The sequence below is a fragment of the Dicentrarchus labrax genome, unplaced genomic scaffold (assembly GCF_905237075.1).
Source record: "Dicentrarchus labrax unplaced genomic scaffold, dlabrax2021, whole genome shotgun sequence".
In the NCBI taxonomy this organism is placed as follows: domain Eukaryota; kingdom Metazoa; phylum Chordata; class Actinopteri; family Moronidae; genus Dicentrarchus; species Dicentrarchus labrax.
The window spans coordinates 18,205,186-18,224,207 of record NW_026136714.1 but is presented as its reverse complement, the minus strand read 5'-3'; the positions used below and the strand labels follow the sequence as shown (position 1 = coordinate 18,224,207).

The 19,022-nt window shown below is 41.1% G+C and overlaps 1 protein-coding gene across 4 annotated transcripts in view; it reads left to right on the top strand.

Annotated features, from left to right (window-relative positions):
• taok3a (TAO kinase 3a) overlaps window positions 1-19,022 on the top strand; it is a 67,227-nt gene that overhangs the window by 43,946 nt on the left and 4,259 nt on the right. For 3 of the 4 annotated variants that reach the window (XM_051423820.1, XM_051423821.1, XM_051423822.1), the window contains exons 11-19: window positions 487-568; window positions 4,718-4,885; window positions 6,398-6,592; window positions 8,343-8,480; window positions 14,095-14,331; window positions 15,734-15,862; window positions 16,820-17,023; window positions 17,696-17,935; window positions 18,325-18,537. In XM_051423820.1, coding sequence (XP_051279780.1) covers window positions 487-568; window positions 4,718-4,885; window positions 6,398-6,592; window positions 8,343-8,480; window positions 14,095-14,331; window positions 15,734-15,862; window positions 16,820-17,023; window positions 17,696-17,935; window positions 18,325-18,537 — 1,606 coding nt within the window. Of the gene's footprint in view, window positions 1-486; window positions 569-4,717; window positions 4,886-6,397; window positions 6,593-8,342; window positions 8,481-13,177; window positions 13,542-14,094; window positions 14,332-15,733; window positions 15,863-16,819; window positions 17,024-17,695; window positions 17,936-18,324; window positions 18,538-19,022 lie in introns of those variants that run through there. The other variant, XM_051423823.1, reaches the window with a different exon arrangement.

The following is a 19,022-nucleotide window of genomic DNA, read 5'->3' as shown; positions in this document are numbered from 1 at the left end:
GGTGGTGGATAGGTGCACTTACTGACACTATCACCACAGTGTATATAAGGATATGGACTCTCAAAATCTTAAATAGCACCACATGCTGCTCTATCTCAACGACCAATAGCTGCATCACAAACACATGGTGTTACATATACGGTGTTATCATGGTACATATTTTTAGATCAGTGTTCCACAGCTCCAGTGGCCTATATTTTTATTGCTCCACATGTTTACATAATCCATATATGGTTCATATATAGGGCTACACTAAGAGATTACATAGGCTTGCTCTCGTTTAATTCATTGATATGATAAACGCAGCACAACAGAAGATTACTCATCATGTTAAACATTCATTGACACTAAATACAGTAGGTATGCTGAAGGCAGCCTATCATTGGATTGTCACTTCTATTTCTGCTTAAGTTATCCTTTTTTTAAAATATGTTTTACATAAGAAAGGGAATCATAGACCTCCATCTCACTGTCCTCTTTACCCAGGTCTGACCCCTTCCGGAGCTTTGTCGACTACTGCCTACTGAAAATTCCTCAGGACAGACCCTCATCAGGGGAGCTGCTACGAGTGAGTGGGCTTCCTCTGTAATCCCTCCAGCTTGTGACCTCACTTCCTGTCTCAGTCAGTCCCTGAGCCATGCGGATGAGTCATTCCCACCCACCCACGACTCCCTAATACGCAAGCATATACTGTACACAGTGTCTTCTTCAAGCACAGAAATCAAGTACCCCACTGAGAAGGGCTTATGCTTCCTCTTTTTTTCTTTGTTTTAACTCTACTTCCTGTGCCTCGTCTTGTAGCCATGGTCCTTAAGGACTCTATAGGACTGTGTGTATTTTCTGCTTTCACATCAGTCCTTTGATTAGGTTCCAACTGGTATGGGGTTTTAAATGCTGATTCTGCTCGTTATATATGCAATTATTCAGTGTCTTTCTTTTTCCTTTTGTTTTTTGTATGCCAGAAAACTAGCAAAAATAAGAAGCATTCAGGGATTTCCCTCATAATATTATGAGGGAAACAAAGTTTTTTGTGGGGCATTTTATGCCTTTATTGATAGTTAGACTGTAGAGAGATTAAGAATTAGTGAAGAGAGAGATGGTGAAGGACATCCAACTGAAGTCACTTGCTGGCCATGAAAATGGGATGTTAGGGTTCATGGTTGGTGCCGTAAACCCTAGACCAACTTAACTTTTTATACAACCTTTAGATCATTTTTACAAATAATTCTTCTCACAGGGTACACCTAGTTTAAGTAATTAAAAGTAATATTTTGTCAAACTTGTATTTCTAAGTGATGAACCTTAATGCTAAATTAAATTTAGATGACGTCGTCACATGGCACCCTCCCTCCCTCTCCTCCTGTCACTCTTCACTGTCATCCGTCAAATAAAAGGCGAAAAAGTGAATAATTTTTTTGGCCATCCTGCCCAATAACACCCCACAAAAGCAAATGAACTTACAAGGTGTTAATCTGTGTATGTTCATTGTGTTTCCCTGTAATTGAGGAGTTGATCTTTTTGTTTGTGTGACTAACAGGTAATCCTATTCACCCATTAAGAGTTTTATGTTCTTGGTGATCATGCTCAACAGTGCGGGAGCACGAGCAGGAGGTTTCACACCTGCCTCACTTTAGGGTGGATGAAGGGGAAGATGGGAGGTTAGGTTAAATGATGAGGCTCTGTCATCTGGATAGGATCGGCATGTAAACTGGAATTCACTCTTCCCAACACCCCTGACCCAAATCCTGGCCGAAAAACCATTAGAGAGGGATAAGTACCAAACAGACTTTGGATCAGTGTCGAAGGGGCTGCTTTATAGTGAAGGGCTTGGGGGGTGGGGTGTTAGCTTATGATTAATACCCCACTTTCTCTTCTCAGACACTCACACACACACTTTCTCTCAGTGCACACACACACATATATATACACACGCCCCTCCAAGCTCTTTAAAGGGGAAATCAGGTCACTAATCTGGGGGCCTTGAGCTATCAGTGTTCTGGCTTCAGGTTAAAAACACTCTCTCCCTGTGTACCACATTCAGAGTAATTGTAATTATATACATAATGAAATAATAACCTCTCAGTGACCTCCTCCCATAAGTACCCACTGTTTAAGCAAAAAAATACTCTTTTAAACAGTAAAACATAGTTGTGGGTGTTGTTGGATGTATGTCTATGTAATCCCATGAATTAACTAGAAAATGAAAGATATTTCCAGTGCAACAACAGTTTCCCAGGGCACAAGAGGATGTGTTCACTTTGATTCTTTTGCCGACCAACAGTCCAAAACCTAAAGTAAATTCAATATACAATGATATAAAACAGGAAAGCAGCAAATTCTCACATTTTGAAAGCTGGAACCATTGAATGTTTGGCATTTTTCCTTGATAAAAGACTAAAGCATTTAATCCATTATCAAAATTGTTGGCGATTTAATTTTTTGCTTTCTTGCCGAGAGTCAGATGAGAGGATTTACGCTATCTGTAGAGTAAATATGTAGCTTGTTTCCCCGGAAACCGCTCAGCTTATTTTAGTTAAGCACAAAGACTGGAAACAGCTAGCCTGGCTCCGTCCAATGCTTTAAAAAAAATTCAGCTATGGAAAAAATCATTTGTAAAACAGCAAATGTAATTTTTTATACTTTACTTTTTATACAAATTAAATAAAAACAGATAATGTGTTTAATAAGTGAGCTTTAGAAGTGCTGGTAGGTGGAGTTTGTTATCTTAGGACAGAGCCAGGCTAGTGGTTTCTCCTTATTTCCAGTCTTTATGCTAAGCTAAGCTAACTGACTGCTGGGTCCAGCTATATATTTACTGAACAAATATAAGCGTGGTGTCAATCTTCTCATCTAACTCTGGGCAAGAAAGAGAGTTGAGCGTATTTCCCAAAGCGTTCCTTTTAATACATCAAGCGTATTAGTCTTGCTCTCCAGGGATCATCACTGCTGCTATTATAATTGCAGTAGACATAATTGAGATGGACTGAAGCAAAGTGGGTATACCATTTATATATAAAATGCATTTAACATCACAAATTGATTATACCTAACAGAGTAAATCTCTGAGGATGTATTAGTACTTCTGGCTACAGTTTACATGCAGGCAAGGGACTGAAGCTGCTGTAGAAATGCTGTCGCTTCTTCTTAACACTAACCTTATAATGAGGAAGAATCATGGAGATCACTTGTCGCTGGTCGATGGGATGGGGGCGGCCAACCACCCACATTCTGGTGGAGGTCCGTCAGAAAACGGGACAAATCACTCTCATCTCTATTTTGAGAGCGTGATGTCATTCCCCTGTGTCCTGACTAACCCATTACACCAGCATCTGTCACATGGAGAGGAAGGTGTGTGGAGAAAGAGATCTGGAAATAGACCTAAAAATAAAGTATTTTTTTCTTAAATACAGTATATATATTTTAGTCCTGTACTCTGAGGTTGCATACATTCAGCAATATAAGCACACAATATTTTATGAATGAGAGTGACTGAGAGGAGGTGTGAATATGAGTGTGTGGTGGGTGAATATAAGTGGGTGGAAGCGCAGAGGAGAGAAGATGTTTTTTTGCTATATTTTTATTTTCATCTCGATTTCAGTGCAATTAATTGCCAAAACATACTTACATTTAAAAAAAAAAACGCATACATCTTCATCAACTCATTCTAAGTCGACTCCCACCAGCCATACCCACCCACTATGACCTGCGGATTATGTAACACAAAATAAATTAGATAAATCCATACTATCCTAACCTCCACCAAATTATATAAAGGTTGGTTCCTTACAGCAGAAGGGGCCACATCTTATACATGTGATCTAAATGAGATTCAGCAGTCAGTTTAGTGTAAAACTGTTAGAAAATACTAATAAATAATCATATTTCTATAAAAATAAATTTGACTTTATGTGTAATTTAATGTTGTAGGGATTGGCTTTCTTTTGATAAGAAACTGTACGTTACTGTTATCCAGTGTGTATACAAAATAATCCAGATTACAAAACTAAAATCTCCCTTATCAACATATTACTCAATTGTTGTTTTTGTTTCTTGATATAGATTAGTAGAAACTGTCATTAACTAAGCCAAGGCAAATACAGTTTTGTTTTTTATTGGAATGAAAAGGATTAGGAGTATTTATGAAAATCAATTTTATGCACAATCTTGCACAGATCCCATGTGTTCAGTGTACTAGAGGATGTAGTGAGTGCTGGGACTCCCAAGATGAGCTGAACAACCTACAGGCGCCCTCTAGTGATGGTTACAATTGAGGTGCCCATTGAAATAATACACTAGAAGTGTGAAATGATATGTCCCTTAAATACAATTTATGCTATTTTTAAGAATTGTGCCATCTAAAAGCTTTAAGGTCTTGCAGGTATGAGATGTCCTCAAACGATAGTTTCCTGCATCAATCCAGTACCAGTACCACTTTTTTGTTTGACTTTTTTCCTAAATAAATGTTTGTTTGCCATTAATACTTTAAATTGTAACATGTATTCTGTAACAAATATTTTCTTGATATTCTGCTATTTTGACAAAAAAAAGGCATCAGCATTACCACAAATAACAATTTAACATCCAAGAATTGTATGTTATGAAAGCCGAAGTTAAGACATAAATTTTATTAAATATTTCTAAACCAATTGTCCCCTCTTCTATCCACCGTTGTATAACTTATGAACCAACTAATCTCACATTCTTCTTCTCTGTCCAGCATGATTTTGTGCGTCGAGAACGCTCGCCGCGCATTCTCATCGACCTCATCCAGAGGACCAAGGATGCGGTGCGTGAGCTGGACAATCTGCAGTATCGCAAGATGAAGAAGATCCTCTACCAGGAGAAACACAACGGGCCCATGGGAGAGAGCCAGGAGGAGGAGGAGGTGGGAAAGGGAGGAGGGAAAGTTTCATGTAAAAGATAAGGGGGAGTTGATTGGACAGAATCTCAGTGGAAAAAGAAATAATATAGAAATTATAGTTTGTTAAGAGTAACAATCAAAGGAGGCAAGTGGAGAACAAGGGGTTGAAAACATAAAACCAGTTGACCTTCAGTTCTGTTCACAGTTCTATAACTTGCACCTCAAAAAGAAGTCTGTTGTCAGTGTTTTATTTGTTTATGAGTTTTGTGGAAAACGACATTCAAGAGTGCGCCTAACAGGGAACAGCAGCAGAAATAATAATCGAGCCAGCTGAGACAATAGTTCATAAAATAGAAATGAATAATAACCAGGCAGGCACATGCTACATAAAGCAATTTAGGGTTGCAACTAATGATCATTTTCATTATCAATTAATCTGCACATTATTTTCTAAATGATTATTTTCTAATAATCGATTAATGAAGATATTGACAAATGCCGATCACAATTTCCTGAAACGCAAGCTGACTTTTTCAAATATCTTTCTCAGTTCCAACTGTCCCAACCCCAAATATATTCAGTTTATAGTGTTATTAAACAGGAAAAAAATCAGCAAATCTTTGACATTTTTGCTTGAAAAATGTTGGATAATTAATTAATCGACTTATCTTTTCAACTCTACTGCAGTGTATCAATTTCTTTTTGTAATTTAGCACTTACATTGTACGGTAGTGAGGGACTCTTGGAGCTCAGATTCACAGTACAAAGGGTGATGACAGAATAGTTTGTCGGAAGTGATGTTAATGAAACCCCAAGAAGGCTCTCAAAGATGGACTAACCAGATACTGTACTTTTGTCCAAAGCGGCCTTCCTAACTGCTGTTTTTTCACTTCTAATAATGTTGGATAGAACACAGAAATAAAGCTGATGGCTACTCACTGCACACACAGGAGCTTTTCCTCCTGCAGCCACAGCAGCCTGACAATGAGATGAAATGTCCCTTAGCTGACCTGGCCTGAGGCTGCATGAACAGGCACGGATCGCCACGAACCATAGTAGTGTCATCCTACACCACGTGAAGCAGAGCAGCCACCAGACCTTGCTGCAACAAGATGCTGCTGAAGGCTTTACTGAAAAAAGTTGCAGTCCTAAACCTCGTTTTGTGGTTTCAGGGGAAGATACAGGGGCTGATTTTAACATCCTAATGTAGCCTGTTACTGCAGAATTGTCTGCTGCCCTTAAAAGATATGCAAGTTGATTCTTTTTATCATATACACACCGGATAGGGTTGTCTAATCTGAAGACATCTCATACACATCTGAACAATTTGAGGTTAATAGGCAATTTAGCATTACTTTTACTCTAATACAATCTAGAGGTCAGTAGTTATTTTCTCTGTATTGAGGTGACTGTTGGAGAGGCCTGTGTATATTGTATATTGTGTATATTTCCATCTGTGTATAATTTCATGACTCTTTGAGAGTTCATTTGTGGAAGCATTTGTTTATAATTATGTGTGTGGATGATCACTTGCAGGACAGCGAGGCGGCCAGCTGTAAGATGAACAGCCTGGGCAGCAACCACTCCATCCCCAGCACCTCAGTCAGCACGGGCAGCCAGAGCAGCAGCGTGAACAGCATGCAGGAGGTGGACGACAGCTGCTCAGACATGACCATGATGCACCCCCAAGACTACAGCAGCACCCTGGAATCCTCCCCGCACACCAAGAAGGTAAAGTTCAAGGGTGAAGTTTGGATGGTGGGAGGGAGGTGGTGAGTATTTAGGGCTGATTAAAACAGTCCTTAAAAGTCACACCATTTCAGAACTGGAAACTAGAAAGTAGTGTGAGCTGCAGTTCTCAGTCGTTCCCAAAAATTGTTTGTTTGATGAGATCCTCTTCATTGACACTACCTGTTCTGAATGTGTTCATCTAAATGTATTTTAAACTTGACATAAGTTAACACTATTTTTAGGCATCTTTTCTAAGAAGGCATATTTCGACTTCTCTGCCTGCTTGCTTACTAGTTTTCACAAACCCATTACATTATTTCCGCCAAACACAAAGACTTGTCTTAACTAGCTATGAAAGCTATGTGTTAAGACATGTAGTGATTTAACAATTAGAATGAACACTTCAGCACAGCACAGAATCATCGCTCATGACGATTCCATACATTTAAAGTGCTGCATTATAAATGGAGTATTTAGTTCATGCTAGGAGGCTGTCAAAACCCATGAATCCACCTGTTGGACATGCACACAAGGCCCTGTCTATCCACCAAAATCCTTTGGTTTCCATTCAGGTTTTTGAGATGTCGTCCTAATACAGAGACAAACAAACAAACACCAGCTAAAGTAAATCCTCCTTGGTGAGGCTAAAAACTGATTTGCAGACTAGAAAAACTTTTAACCTTTCAATCCTATTATTTGATTTGATCAGTAGTCGTACTCTTACTGTAGTAAACACTTTTTCCAAATTACCATGTACATAGAATCTAAGAATCTTAGAACATACAAGACCGCAAGTATAATCACCAAATGCTATGTTACTAGTACAATCAAACATGGCTCAATGCAAACATCCTCTGTATTTCTCTTACTGTTTTCAAGTGTAGTAATGAGTAACTGCATGCCCCTCCCCTCCCTTGAAACCATGGAAACCATCGACACAGTCCTCACTGTTTGGCAGATCACTTGAAGTTCATCACCAACACCGTTCACACTCTGAGAACAAAGGCTGTGTACACGTGTCGACAAGCGGCAAACACTCCCCACCATTTTTATTTTTTTTAAACTTACAGCTCTGTCTCTCCTGCACACAGGCACACACACAGTAGACACAGGTCAACACAATGCCTGACATTCTCACTGAATATCTCATATGACTTAAAATCTGTGAAGAGAGGGCTGTCACTGCTCTGTCATTCTCTTTCTTCATCTGTTCTTTGTATTTTGACAGTGCATGAATAAGGATGTCACTTTATGAATAGACTGCCAATGTGTTGTTTCAAGTTCAGGGGCTGAGCTGAGAACAAATGAAAGTGACACATTGTTTTCAGATGCTGATGAAGTTCCCTCTTCACATGAGTCAACTCTTTGGTCCCCGGACTCTTGAAAATGTTCAGTCAGTTTTGAATGGTGGGGGGGGGATTGAGTGTTGACATTTCATCATGTTTTGCAAGGTTACAGTTGACACAGATTTAGCAATAGTGAAGATTCCTTTTGAAATTTAGATGCCGTATGCTTTAAATCAGTGGGGAATTTTATTATTTAAAAATTCAAAGAAAGATGTTGAAGAGTTAAAACACTGGCAGTTTTAGTGAATTAAAATCTGTTCAGTGTCCTGCAGCACAGTGCGCTTTTCACCTTCATTTTACACCTTGTTCACTTCAGTGCCAAGAAGACAACTCTGTGACTTAATCAATGACTTGTACTCCGTTTACATTCCTCCATGCTGTCTGTTTGTGTGTATTACACACAGGATCATCAGTACACCTGGGACGATGGGATCCACAGTGACCCTAGGGCAGGGCTGAGGCCGGCCTCCTCTGATAAGAGCAGCCAGGCCCAAAACTACAAGAACCAAGGCCGCTTTGCCACCATAAAATCAGCCTCACTGGTAAGTTTAACAAAACTCTTTCAGCTTTTCTAATTTTTTTAATCTTTTTGAGATCCTAAAACGTGCTTTAAGGGTTTCAGGATAATTAATTTGTGGAACATTCACCTTGGAAATTATGTTGCTTTGAAAGTCAAATAATCGAAAAACTGCTTGCAGAAGCCAGAATCTTTCTCAGAGTGTTATATTTACACCATAGCAGCATACGAGGGCACAAAGGGGCATTTTTTTCCCCCTTTCTCTCTGTTAAAACCTGTCTGTGAAGGTGCCAGTTGAACGTGAAGTCTGGAAGTGATGTACTGTAATGTCTCCATGCTTAAGAAATGTGATGTGGATCCATTTTCAAACAAATTGATGTTAAAATGCTGTATAAAAGCACCTTTGTGGACTGTGAAATCTCAAATCTCTTTCAAATTTCAAATTTTCCACCTAGTTGATATTTATTTTTCTTTCCGTCAGCCCATCTTTTGGTCTTTACCTCTTTCTGGCTCTTTGTCTCTGCTCTCCAGTTTCGGCCCGTCTCTGCAACGGATCTCTGTGTCTCTGCTGTCTTTTCTCTCATTGACTTCACTCCTTTTGTTTTCTCCTCTTGTACTACGCTTCACATTACCACTCCCCTCCCTCTGCCCTCTTCTTTATTTCTTCGTCTCTTGCGCTTGATAATACATCGTTTTCAGATCTGACTCAATGTTCTGAGTTGAAGGGGGTGGAATTCTCTCTCTCTGTCTTTCTCTATGTCTCTTTTTCTCTCTCACCGTCCCTGTCTGTTGTCATGGAAACCGGCTCTAGTAACTAGTAAGTAGGTGTGTGTGTGTGTGGGGGGGTGTGTGTGTGTGTGTTTACCCATCCATGACCCACTGGTTGTAATTGTGAGTCCCTTCTGCTGTCAGGTCTTAAACCTAGACATGAGAGAACATGAGCAAAGAAAATGTGCTTATACTGCCGTTGACCAGAGCGTGAACCACTGACGGCCCAGAACTATAAGGTTTTTTTGGTGACCATAAGTCTCCTTAATCTGTTTTCGCACACTACTGGAATTGTCTTCTAGTCTTAAGGTCATAGTGACTCATGACTTGCAACCACAGAGATGTCCAAAGGAGCTCTAAGATGCACTCCAGCTGAAAGTGCTGCAATTCCAGTGTACACCTTTTTTTTTAAATTTGAGGGTTGGAAATAAACATACATAAACACGCTGTAAATTAAAAAAAGGTCCCCATAAAACAGAAGCTCTCAAATTCCAGCATGAGACAGTGAATAAAAAAGTTAAAAAAAAAAGAATTGTACTTTCCATTTCTAGACTAATGTACTTTTCTTTTTGTCAGTTCCCTTTCAAACATGTGTGTCTAACACTCTCAGCATTGTCCCCAGAAGCCTCTACATCAGTGGTTCCCAACCTTTTTGACTTGTGACCCCTTAAAATGGAGCACTATTTACTTGTCAATGGTTGTATGTTGTAACCAAAGAGTTCTTTTCTTTTTTGTTTAATATAAATCATTTTTAGAGGCCTGAAAAAGGAACAGGTAGACAGGCAGTCAGGAAAGAGACAGAAGAGGCTACAGTAACACTGTGGTCAACAGATATTAGCACAGGCCATGTTTGTCAGCCTACTTTTCACAATAGACCAGGCTTTGCTGTGGCTGTCACTGTACATCAGGCACGCCACTGTCTGCTAACTAAGCAACTAACGGCCCCCAAGCCAGGTTGCACAAACTAACTACTAGCTAGGTCCATGCAGCTGAAAATAGCTTCCCAATCCCAGTTTTGCTAAACTTCCTTTCTCAAGCTAGTCTCACCAAACTTTCTTAATACTGCGCCACAGTAGCTCACTGGGCAGCCTGGGTTCAAGTCCAGCCCGAGGCCATTTCCTGCATGTCATGCCATCTCTCTCCCCTGCCTTTCCTGTGTCTCTCTACTGTACTGTCAATAGCGAAAAGCCAAAAAAAGACCCTCCTACAATTAGTGAAAGCAAACGTAGTGCTAGCTGAGGAGACAGATTAAATTCTCCTGCTGGAGTATGGTGACAATAAGCCTGCCTCATCCTTGCTTTACACAAGGAGAGTTTCCTGCTGAGATGCTTCACTCATGTAAGAAGAGGGGTTACAGGACCTTGAGTTAAACAAAATTTGTTCTTATGCACAACAGGCAGGTGATTGTATCCTGTGTCTACCTATGTAAATTTAACTTGAAAAGAAAAGAAATTCTCTCTACCTAACTTCATTAATTGCTTCTCGTATCATTTATCTTTTAAAGAATGACTTTGACAATGATATTGTCATCACGCTGTTTTAACTCATACATTCCTGCTTTAAAACAATTGCAGCGATTGTCAGTTGTGGATTAAAGTCAAACTAAAATATCTTACATGTAAGCAGCTGAGGTGGCACACACTGTGTCGGCAGCTCTGCATAACTTTGGCTGCCTGTCTTGAAAAGAGGTGGCATCGTGTAAACGACAGTATCTGTGCCGTGTGATAGTGCCGGTCCTGCCCGCCGGCACTGAAAGAGATGACATCATCTTTTTCTGCCGAGCGCAGACGTCCTCAGATTGGCCTCGACTCGCTGAGACTGGAATCAGCAGGTAGACAAAGAGAGATGGAGAGAGAAGAACGGGGGGTCCAGATGGTGAGGGGTGATGGATTGCCAGAGAAGGGAGAGAGAGGAAGTCAGAGAACAGGAAAAGAGAGAACATTATCAAGAAGAAGGGATTAAAAAAAGGGAAAACCAGTAATAAGTTGCGTAAGTATGCAAGTGACCCGTGTGACAAATGTATGTTGAATAAAATTTGTTAATATTTCCAAAAGACAGGAGGAAATCATGGTGATGGGGAGATTTGAAGTGATTTAAAGGGGGAATTAAATGAAAGAGGATGATGGCTGGAGAAGGTAAAGACGTAGTGGACACAGATGGCAGATATCAGGGGGAGGAGAAGGGCTGATAAACACACAGAGGTGAGATAAAAGAGCTGTGTGGATTGAAATCTGGACGGACAAAAAAGGACAAGTGGGAAGGAGAGGCAAAAAAAAGAGGGTGATGGGTTTTGTCACCCAGAGGTGACCTGAAGCGCAGTCCAATCTGATGTAAAGGTAGTGAAAGGAAGGGGTAAAACTGAAAAGAAGGACAGATGAAAGATGATGTGGAGATGGCTAGAACAAGAGCAAAGGAAAGAAGGAGAGCAGGATGAGAAATTATCGAGGGAGATGGAAGGAAAGGGAAAAGGATGAAGAGGGAGGGAAACAACCGAAAGAGATGGATGTAAAACGAGAAGAGGGACGAATGTGAGACATAACTAGAGTGTGAGAGGGAGGGTAGGGGTTATTATAGGTCAGATGAAGCAACTGACTGAAGGCTGCTCGAGACGAGACCATTTCACCTCATCTGCCGCTTGACTCGTCTTCAGCTCTTGGTTTCAGGTTGTAGCCTGACAGGTTGTACACCGATCAGCACGTCAACAACAGAGCAGGAGATTACAGTCAAGTTTAAGATCCTCAAAACATGCGCCATCCCTGTTAGGCAGCTCTTTTTAGCAACAGTTAAAGCTTATAACTTCATTGGTATCTGCTATGTAGTTATATAGCAGAAAAGTATTAATAGACCTTTGAATCATTTCTGTGTCCGAAACATGAGAATCTGGAGCCTCTCACATTTGTGCATCTACAGGAAAACAGGACAATAAATGAGGGTCTGTAGAGGATTTTGGCTTCCCCCCTTTAAATAGATGACTTAACCATATGTTACTATACATCTGTGGCAACATTTAAACTACAGCCATGCCTTTTTCTCATACCTGACTTAAGAGCCAAGGCTTGAAACATTGTACTTTATGTAATGAGGAAGAACATACAATGTTGCAAGTCTTGTGTAAGTAGAATAGAACTATATACTACACGACTATAGAACAATATTCTTCTTCTATTGTCCAATAAAATATAAGCTGTGTAAATAAAAGAGCTGCTCACTTGAATCATTGTTATTTTTCAAATTCCGCAGTTCAAATTTCAGTGTTTCAGCAAATTGAATGTCTTCTTTGCAACACTGAATCCTGTCAGGAAAATAAACTTGACCTGCTCTGTGAAAGGGTTTTTACTCAAAGCATAAGCAAAATGAAGAACAGAACATCAACTACTACGAGCAAAGCATTTCTTCTATTCAGCAAATCCTTCAAGTACAACAGGAAATTTCTTTAAGACAGAGCATCTTGAATTACAAAATAGGTAAAGTGACTAAGATGTTCAGTTCCTACTCTGGAACGTTCACCTTTAGCCTGCATGCTCCCTCACCCCCACCCCCCACCTCCTTCTCTCCTTGAATATGATCTCCTTTCCAGTCCCTGAGCCTTGTGTGAAAGAGGTCGTCACATGACGTGACTTGGCCCTTTGTGGCAGCATGCAGGGTGGCAGCGAGGCAAGTGACTGGGATTGAGAGCTGCTGTTACAGTGGGTTATTGATTCAGCACAGATTAAAGAGGCAGGGGTTCAACCTCTACCTTTTTACACACCAACCCCCACCACCCACCCTCTTATTCTCTTATTTTACTTCTCATTATTTCCATTTTTTCTTTTCCCTTCTAACTCTCCCAGTCACTCTCCATCTGCTGTTTCTCCTATGCAATCACCCCCCTCCCCTCCCCTCATCTCTCTGCCTGCTCCTTTCTAACCCCCCCGCCCCCCTCCAACTTCTCTCACTCTTTCTCAATGAGGTATTCATGTGACCCACCTGCTGTCCGCCGCTTAGCGTTAGCCCGACTAAAGAGCCGCTCTGTGCTCTTGTTGGCCCGTGTGGTCGGCCTGCCTCATTCACAGTTCACACGCCTGCCACTGCCGCTGCGTGCCCAGGGCACGAACCAAGGAGAGGGGAGGGGGGTCGTCGTCCAGTAAGGGTGGGGTGTCAGGGTGGCATCGGAGCTCAGACAGGGTTCTGTCGGGCATAGGATGCTGCACAAGGTTCCTGGATGCTGGTTCACTTGGCTAAAGTCGCCATCATGTTTGGCCTGAGGAGTTCAGGTGGAAGTTATGAGAAGATGCGGAGCGAGTACTACCTAGATGTGGAGAACCCTTTCTGTCCTCAGGTTGGTGTGTCGGGTGTCAGTGTCGGTTTTGCTAAAAAAAAAAAAAAAAAAAGACATTGCTGTTAAAACATCCCAATGTGGTCCTTGTCTTAGATTAAATTTAATTACCGGTATGTAGCTGTTTGATATTGTTCTGATAACTTGCTCTGTCAGGCTTAAACACTTTCAGATCCTTTGCGGTTGCCTGATCTATTCAGTGACTGTGTATGTGTGAGGTCAGATGAAAGAGCTTTTGTTGGGCTCTAGTGAGTGGTAACTTCATCTAAAGGGATTTCACAGGATTTCTTTTATAAGGTCTTAATTTCCCATTACAGGTTGAAACTTATTTTTTGCCTGAAAAACAGTTGTAAAAGTGTTGCTGACTGATTGCAGCAGTTGAATTGAAATGTTTTACAGGTTTGAATTATGTTTTCAGTTATTCTTGGAAAAGATAGCCCAGATAAATCAGTACTGTATATTTACATTTTTAAGCATAGGTGACATTAAGCATTGCTGTCTGAATGCAAATCACATATTACAGCGGTCACATCTCCTAACTTCTCTTTCTGCACAGGTGACCAAGCAGATCCACGAGCATGAGCAGGAGAGTGAGCTGCGGGAGCAGATGTCGGGCTACAAGCGCATGCGGCGGCAGCACCAGAAGCAGCTCATCGCCCTGGAGAACAAGCTGAAGGCCGAGATGGACGAGCACCGGCTCAAGCTGCAGAAGGAGGTGGAGACGCAGGCCAACAACGCCTACATCGAGCTGGAGAAGCTTGCTAAACGCCACACCGTGCACACCGAGAAGGAGGTGGGATGTGTCTGTGTGTCTGTGTGTCTGTGTGTCTGTGTGTGTGTGTGTGTGTGTGTGTGTGTGTGTGTGTGTGTGTGTGTGTGTGTGTTTAGGGAGGAGGGGGGGAGGTTATAGGGCATGAGTGGATGCATAAGTACAGTGACCCCTAAGTTATTTCACAGATGATCACAGAGACTTACATGTACCATGCAACAGGTGGCTGGGGGACAGCGTCTGCTTTGGAAAAACAGAGGAGGACGTGTTGAAGTTTAAATGATTCTATAACTGCTGGAAGAAAGTCTGTTAAAAAGTTTAACTGTTCAAAAATGTTATTGTTTCGGACCATTTAAGTTCCAACTTTAGTCCTTACATTGACTTAAGTCTTAGACTTAACACACTGCTGCAACCCAATGATACATAAGATGAAACACAAGGGCAGAAGTGGGTCACAGAATGTCACGCTCTGAAAAACAAGCTGCATATCTCTGTGATTAGCACGCAGCGTGCCGGACCAGCCAGAGAGATAGTATATCTCTTCATATACAGTAGACTAGCATGCACCCCTAAACAGCAACATAAACACACAATGTCACATGTCACATGTGAGTGACATGTCACTCAGCTAAACCAATATGTCACTAGATATTGGCTTTTATCACCTTTTTTTTTTTTTAAATCTGCCATCTTTGCCAGATGTATCTAAAGTACCTACAACACTGTGAGCTCTTTTTTTAATTCTTTCCTTATTTGAAAACCTCTGTATTAGGGCTGCACAATAATACATATTAGTCTCCTACCAACCTGAATTTGCTCAAATAATAATATTAATATAATAATATATTCTCTAATAATAATAATAAATACAATTTGAAATGTCTTTAAACTGACATTTTCTATTGCAGCCAATGACATAAAAAGTTGAACCAACCAATCAGACCAGTGTCTTGAACTGGTTCTGCTATAATCTAATATACATTACAAACATATCAAATGTTACCCACATGAGATTTAGGGCTGCAGCCAACAATTATTGTCAATGAATGCAGATTTTTTCCTTGAATAATTTTGTTGATAAAATGTTTATAAAATATGTTGTTGCCTGTTATAGTTTCCACAAGCTCACGGTGATGTCTTTATATGTCTTGTTTTGTCCAACCAACAGTCCAAATCCAAAAAATATTTATTTTACAATGATAATAAAACAGGAAAACATCAAATCCTCACAGGCTGTGAACGGAGTATGTGAGATTAATCTGATCATTTAACTGATCATTTTGATCATTTTGTGGTAGCACAACCCAAGATAGAATATGACTTTATTTGTTCACTGTTTAGTGGCGGGCTTGTAGCCTATATTCCATCAAGGCCTTCATGCTAAGCCCCTCGCCCCTGTTTCCCTCCCATTTTATGTGTCCCCCAGCTGAAGACGGCATTGGCAGATGAGAAGAAGTTCCAGCAGCAGATCGTGGCCCAGCAGAAGAAGGAGCTGACCACTTTTCTGGATAATCAAAAGAAGCAGTACAAACTCTGTAAGGAGAAGATTAAGGAGGTGAGCCGCATTCGTTGGTTTCCTTATTCCTCCTCAGGCGAGCTCCTTTGTACGCCTCTCTCGTATGTGACACATGGTCCTGTATGCTGTTTACTGTTGAATCAGCCCTCCTCCACACAAACAGTACCTCCAAAGTGGTCTTTTGGAAGTTGTGTTGAGTCACTCAGCCTACTCACTATGTTCCTACACATCTATATACACACAAACAAAGAAAAAACACAAATCTATACGCATAGTGTGTATTTGTGTGCATCAACAACCTTCAAAAACCGAGTCCAGAGTATACTCCTGTGGGCTGGAAGATGATACACTGTGTTTTCAGTGACAAGATAAGTGACCAAAATTAGGTCAGCACAGTTAAAAGAAAGAATCGCTGGCAGGGAGAGATATTTCCCACCAACTGAGAGCTATAACGGAATTAGACACCACAGAGAGCGGGGATCAGGCTCATGTGTTAAGTGCATTAGCTTGAGTTGTAGATTACCTTAAAGCCCATGAAAGAGAAAGAGAACTCATACTGAGGAGAGATAGATTTGGCTGGAATTTTTTTCTACAACTCTCCTCTGACTCTAAAAGTCATCGGTAGATTGAGATAGAAGGTCAACTGGAGTTTGCAGTGAACACTGTTCTTTATTTAGGCACTATTTATGGAGGCTTTGTTTTTATTCACATCACACAAATCAAAACATGCATATACATAGTTTGGACATTTTCTTCTTGTTTAGACACATATCCACTGGTTTAGACTAATATCTCACGCTAGATAGTTCCTCATCCACTGCCCGTAATGGATAGTCCCAAACCTACCAGGTATTTCCTTTATTTTAACAGTTAAGCTGATATTCACATTGATAAATGCATTTTTCCATTGAAGCTACCCACCCAAAAATGTACCAGTCATGTTCAATAAAACTACTTTGCCCTGTACCTCATACAATTTCTCTGCTCCCTTCTCAGGAGATGAATGAGGACCATAGCACACCCAAGAAGGAGAAGCAGGAGCGTCTGTCCAAGCACAAAGAGAACATGCAGCATTCCCAGGCCGAGGAGGAGGCCCATCTCCTAGCCCAGCAGAGGGTATTCTACGACAGGAACTGCCGCGCCTTCAAGCGCAAAGTCATGATTAAGAGGCACGACTTGGAGCAGGAACAGATCCGAGAGGTGTGGAAGGACATACATCATGTGCGATTAAATAAGTCATAAATTAAATATGGACTTGGTTGTTCATTTAATTGTTAAATATACAACTCAAGTTCACCAAGCCATATATATCCAGTTTGAGAGTTTGAATTGAAGTAAAACACATTTTATTAGTTGTTGTTTGTGATGTTGGCATGAACAGGCCCAGCGTGATTAGAAAACCAAAATATTTTTTCTCAGCAAACAGCAGTGTGTCCTTAATAATTACACCCATTGTCCTTTAGATCTGTGAGGTTTTTCTCTAAGAAGCTTATTACAGAGTAAAGCAAGGCAACAATGTCGTAATCTGCAAAGCTGTTTGTTGTGCAAAGTTTCAGAAGGTCCAAAAGCTTTCTGTGGGAAAATACTCAAAACTCTGAGTCACGTTTTAGATGATAGTTTTAATGTTTTGATTCATAGAAAAGGGAAGTGATGAATGAAAAAATGAATGGGAAAGATTAAATGGCTAATGTTTATTGACTTTTCAGCTGTTGATAATGTTCTAAGCCTGAAAAAAACAAGGAGAAGATTTGATTTCCACATATGAAAATGTCACATTGAAAGCAAGCTGAACAAACAATGCACCAGGCTACTGCAAGTCATCTATGCTTCCTTCCTCTTCTTTTCTCCCTCTTCTGCCGTATTTCCTCCCAGGAACTGAACAAGAAGAAGACCCAAAAAGAGATGGAGCACGCCATGCTGATCCGCCATGACGAGTCCATGCAGGAACTGGAGCACAGGCAGCTGAAGACTCTGCAGAAGCTGCGGATGGACCTGATTCGCCTACAGCACCAGACAGAGCTGGAGAACCAGATAGAGTACAACAACCGGCGCGAGCGTGAACTCCACCGCAAGCATGTGCTGGAGCTCCGGCAGCAGCCCAAAAACCTCAAAGTGAGTTTGTAACCAGGATTTTCTAGATGTGGTGGTTATTGTCATGAGAACACAGGTGCTTGTAATGTAGGGCTGTTTCCAGATTCATTTGAAAAGATGAAGTGGCTCCACCTCTAAGATGGCGCAAGCCATGAGCAACATTTTTTAGGTTTTAGGAAGATTGTGATAAAACAGTGATGCAAGATGGATGTAATAAATTAATTTGGAAAAATGGTGAAAGAACACACAAAATGTGTCATCTCTGAATGTCATTTTAGTTTGATTTGCTTTTGAGGATAACAAAGACTAGAACTCTGATTTTTGCCCCAGGCTATTTTAAACCTTTAACCTTAAGCAGCAGATTTCTTAAGGCTTCCAATGAAACTGTCTACGTCCGTCCCCTCCACCAGGCTTTGGAGCTGCAGATCAAGAAGCAGTTCCAGGACACGTGTAAGGTGCAGACCAAGCAGTACAAGGCCCTGCGCCACCACCAGATGGAAGTGACGCCCAAGGCTGAGCACAAGACGGTGCTCAAGGCCCTGAAGGATGAGCAGACACGCAAGCTGGCCATCCTGGCTGAGCAATATGAGCAGAGCATCAACGAGATGATGGCCTCGCAGGCGGTGAGTGGAGAGACGTTAACGTGATGCATTTCTTTCGGAACAATACTCATAAATGCCAGAGAGCATATTTCCAGATAAGAAATGTAGGCCTTTGAAAGATGAGGCCTTTCTCTACACCTGTTGCTTATGCGTTTACATTTTTCTCCCCCTTGTTTGTCCTCATCTTTGTCGTATGTCTTTCTCTTCTTCCTTCCCCTTTCTGTCTCACCCTCCTTTACAATCTCTCTTTATGTCTTCAATAAATCCCATACCCTCCTCCCCTACCTCTCTTCTGTCTGCCCCTGTTGCCCTTTTACTTTCATCGCTACCTCCCCTCTCGTCCTTTCTGTTCTGTCTCTATTCCCTCTTTCTCCTCTCTCTCTCTCTCTCTCTCTCTCTCTCTCTCTCTCTCTCGCTCTCTCCTCATGTGTCTTATCAATATACCCCCACCCTCCCTCGATCTACCCATCTCTCCCTCTGTCCCTTTGTACCTTCCTCTCCCCTGT